The following is a 2,792-nucleotide window of genomic DNA, read 5'->3' on the forward strand; positions in this document are numbered from 1 at the left end:
CTTATTTTTCTTCTTAATTTTTCAAACCGATATTTTTCAATCAGGTGTTTGTGAATTAAATTTTTTTATCTCGGATTTGTGTAAATGTTTTTTTTTTTTTTATTTTTCACTCCGATACAAGGAATTAAGTCTTTTTTCTCCGGCACTTGAAAAAAAAATTTTTTTTGTTAATTTTCAGTGCGGTTCCTTCGATAATTTTTTAAATTTTCAATCCGTTATTTGGCATTAAAAATGTTTAAATTATTTTAATAACGCATTATTTGCAACTCTACTTTCAACTATGTCCAGCAATTTACCAGTTAATGGTATAACGAGTATATAACGCTTATATTCGCTTATAAGCTTCTGGAAATCATCAAGACAGTCTATAAAACAATTTGTGTCCGGCATTAGATACTTCGGGCGTACTTCTATATACACTGTGGTGTCGACGAATTTGAGTATCTCCTGTAAAAGCATGAAAAGTTATCCGGTTTGCGCTAGGAAATTTAAGTTCATAAACTTACCTCCAGTTTTGCGCTGTACATTTTCTTCACATTCGAACGGGCCTCCAGTTCCTTCTTCCTCTTTGACAATTGCGAAATTTGCGCATCCTCAATACGGTCGGTTTTGGTTGTGTTCATCTCCTTCAGCGTCAAGTCCACGCTTTCGCCATTTACCACAATATTTTCACTGTTATCGTCTTCGTCACTATCCAATGTGCACAACGCCTTCTCCATAGCACCGTTAAGCTCTTCTAATGTGAATGTATCATTGCGCATTTGCAATTTCGTTTGATTTTTTTCGTACTGTTTATGAAAAGCGTATATTTTTAAAATACGTGGGAAAAATTGCTCTTTTTCATCTGAGGTAAGCATGTCAAAATTCTTCTGCACACTGCCGTTATTAGTGGTGGACGCGATTGGTGTAAAACCCAATAAATACACCTCTTCTTCCAACACACGGCGTGGCGATTTATTTATGGCCGATTTATCGATCATGCGTCTAAGAAATTGATAAAAGCACTCCCATTCGGTCCAGCAATCAATAATGATATGTCTGTGTTTTTAAATGGCATACAATTAATATTAGCTTTGTGTGTGATGTACAAATTACTAACTCTTCACTGCGCACCGACTCCCAAATGTCCACATGACGCGCCAACCAGTCCATATAGACGTTTATATATTGTAGTAAAGTATTTAGATCGGCATGACTGTAGTTAAAAAATCATTGTATAGAAGCATGACATATAAATGCAGGATGCGACAGCTTACCAAAGCATTTCACTATCCAATATGTCAACTTTGAATGTTTCGTATAATTGATTGCACTTCTGTAAGAGCAGACCAAGGAACTGATTGCAAAAATTAAATGCATAGTAGCGGATTTCACGACGAGATTCTGATTTAATATTTGGAATTATTAATTGTACTATATATAATATCAAGAGCACCTCTACTTACCTTTGTGCATATTCTGCTCGAGTATAAAAATATTTAATGCCACTATTTTGAGTAGACGAGATCGTTTCATTGGGAATGGGCTGCGACTTAATAGCACATTAAGCTCCGCCAAAAGTTTGCGTTGCTGTTCGACAATAGACTCCATGCTTTAATTATGAAAAAAATATAAATAAATTTGTGTTATCAAATACATAAAAAATAAAAATATTATTTACCCTATGCCAGTGTATAGTTTTCCAATTACATACAAATACAGCGATGTAAATCGACGCAGAAGCTAAAGTAGTAGAATTTTTATTAGAATTTGTGGAAGGGATAATAATTCTATTATAAAATGTACACTTACCTCTTCGCTTGTCAACTCTTTCAACTTTTTTTCCTCTACTAGCGCAGCACTTTTGCTTTTAATGTTGACCGTTTCAGAGGAATGATGCAAGCGCCGCACGCCGTCCACGTGTATCCAAACTTCTTTACGCAACGACTTCGAATTTTTACTGTGATTATATCGAGGGCTACCCTGATGCACCGGCGAGTTTTTTAATTCAGTCTCCTCATACTTTAAAAACATTTAGTTATATTTAATTTTCTTGTTTATTTCATTTAAATTTACCTTTTTACGAATCTCATCGAACAAAACCAAAAGGCTCTCACGTGCTGAATATATAGCATTAGAGGACATTAAGCTACGCATGTGGAAATAAACGGCGTCGAATTTCTTGCGCTACGTTGTTAAAAAAATTATATAATTACTAAAATAGAGGAACTGTCAAAACGTTTAACTTACCGCATGTATGGATACGATGGCCAATTGGTTATAGGGTATGCCATTTGTTGGTATCAAAACTTGTGCTTGCTGATAATATTTGGCTGCGTCGGTATAATCATTTGTTTGCAGTTCCTTAGTTTTGTAGCGACAAAGGTCACCCAGACAAATTAGTAGCTTCTGGGCAGCTACTTTGGCGATAAATTCAAATTTGTGCGTTGAACGTTGTGGTGGTACTTCTTTTTCTATGCTAATATTGTTTTCTGGGTGTTGTAACAGAATATTTGTTTGCTTCTGAACGGTATTTATATATTTTGCATTAAGTTTCAAATGTAGATTATTGTAGAAATCTAAACCCTCGTCAATAAGTAAAAGGAATCTATTGTGTGTATCATCAGCAGTTAGCTTGCTATTTGATATGAAATATTCTCGCACATTATAGTACAGCAACTTCCAAAAAAATGTGTCAATTTTCTGTTCACAGCATAATTTCAACTGCTGCAGTAACAAATTCGTAAATATATTTTGAAGCTCTACGCGTGCTTCATTAAACTCAGACCAATTCTAAAATATAAATATTAAAA

The 2,792-nt window shown here is 34.6% G+C and overlaps 1 protein-coding gene across 1 annotated transcript in view; it reads right to left on the bottom strand.

Annotated features, from left to right (window-relative positions):
- LOC108966890 (telomerase-binding protein EST1A) overlaps positions 1-2,792 on the bottom strand; it is a 5,223-nt gene that overhangs the window by 1,470 nt on the left and 961 nt on the right. The window contains exons 3-11 of the mRNA XM_018930032.1: positions 2,230-2,772; positions 2,056-2,166; positions 1,792-2,001; positions 1,661-1,722; positions 1,446-1,591; positions 1,257-1,383; positions 1,100-1,195; positions 507-1,038; positions 297-447 (exon numbers count right to left, since the gene is read on the bottom strand). Of these exons, the coding sequence (XP_018785577.1) occupies positions 297-447; positions 507-1,038; positions 1,100-1,195; positions 1,257-1,383; positions 1,446-1,591; positions 1,661-1,722; positions 1,792-2,001; positions 2,056-2,166; positions 2,230-2,772 (1,978 nt within the window). The remainder of the gene's footprint in view (positions 1-296; positions 448-506; positions 1,039-1,099; positions 1,196-1,256; positions 1,384-1,445; positions 1,592-1,660; positions 1,723-1,791; positions 2,002-2,055; positions 2,167-2,229; positions 2,773-2,792) is intronic.

The sequence above is a fragment of the Bactrocera latifrons genome, unplaced genomic scaffold (assembly GCF_001853355.1).
Source record: "Bactrocera latifrons isolate USDA-ARS-PBARC rearing strain unplaced genomic scaffold, ASM185335v1 scaffold_10, whole genome shotgun sequence".
NCBI lineage: Eukaryota > Metazoa > Arthropoda > Insecta > Diptera > Tephritidae > Bactrocera > Bactrocera latifrons.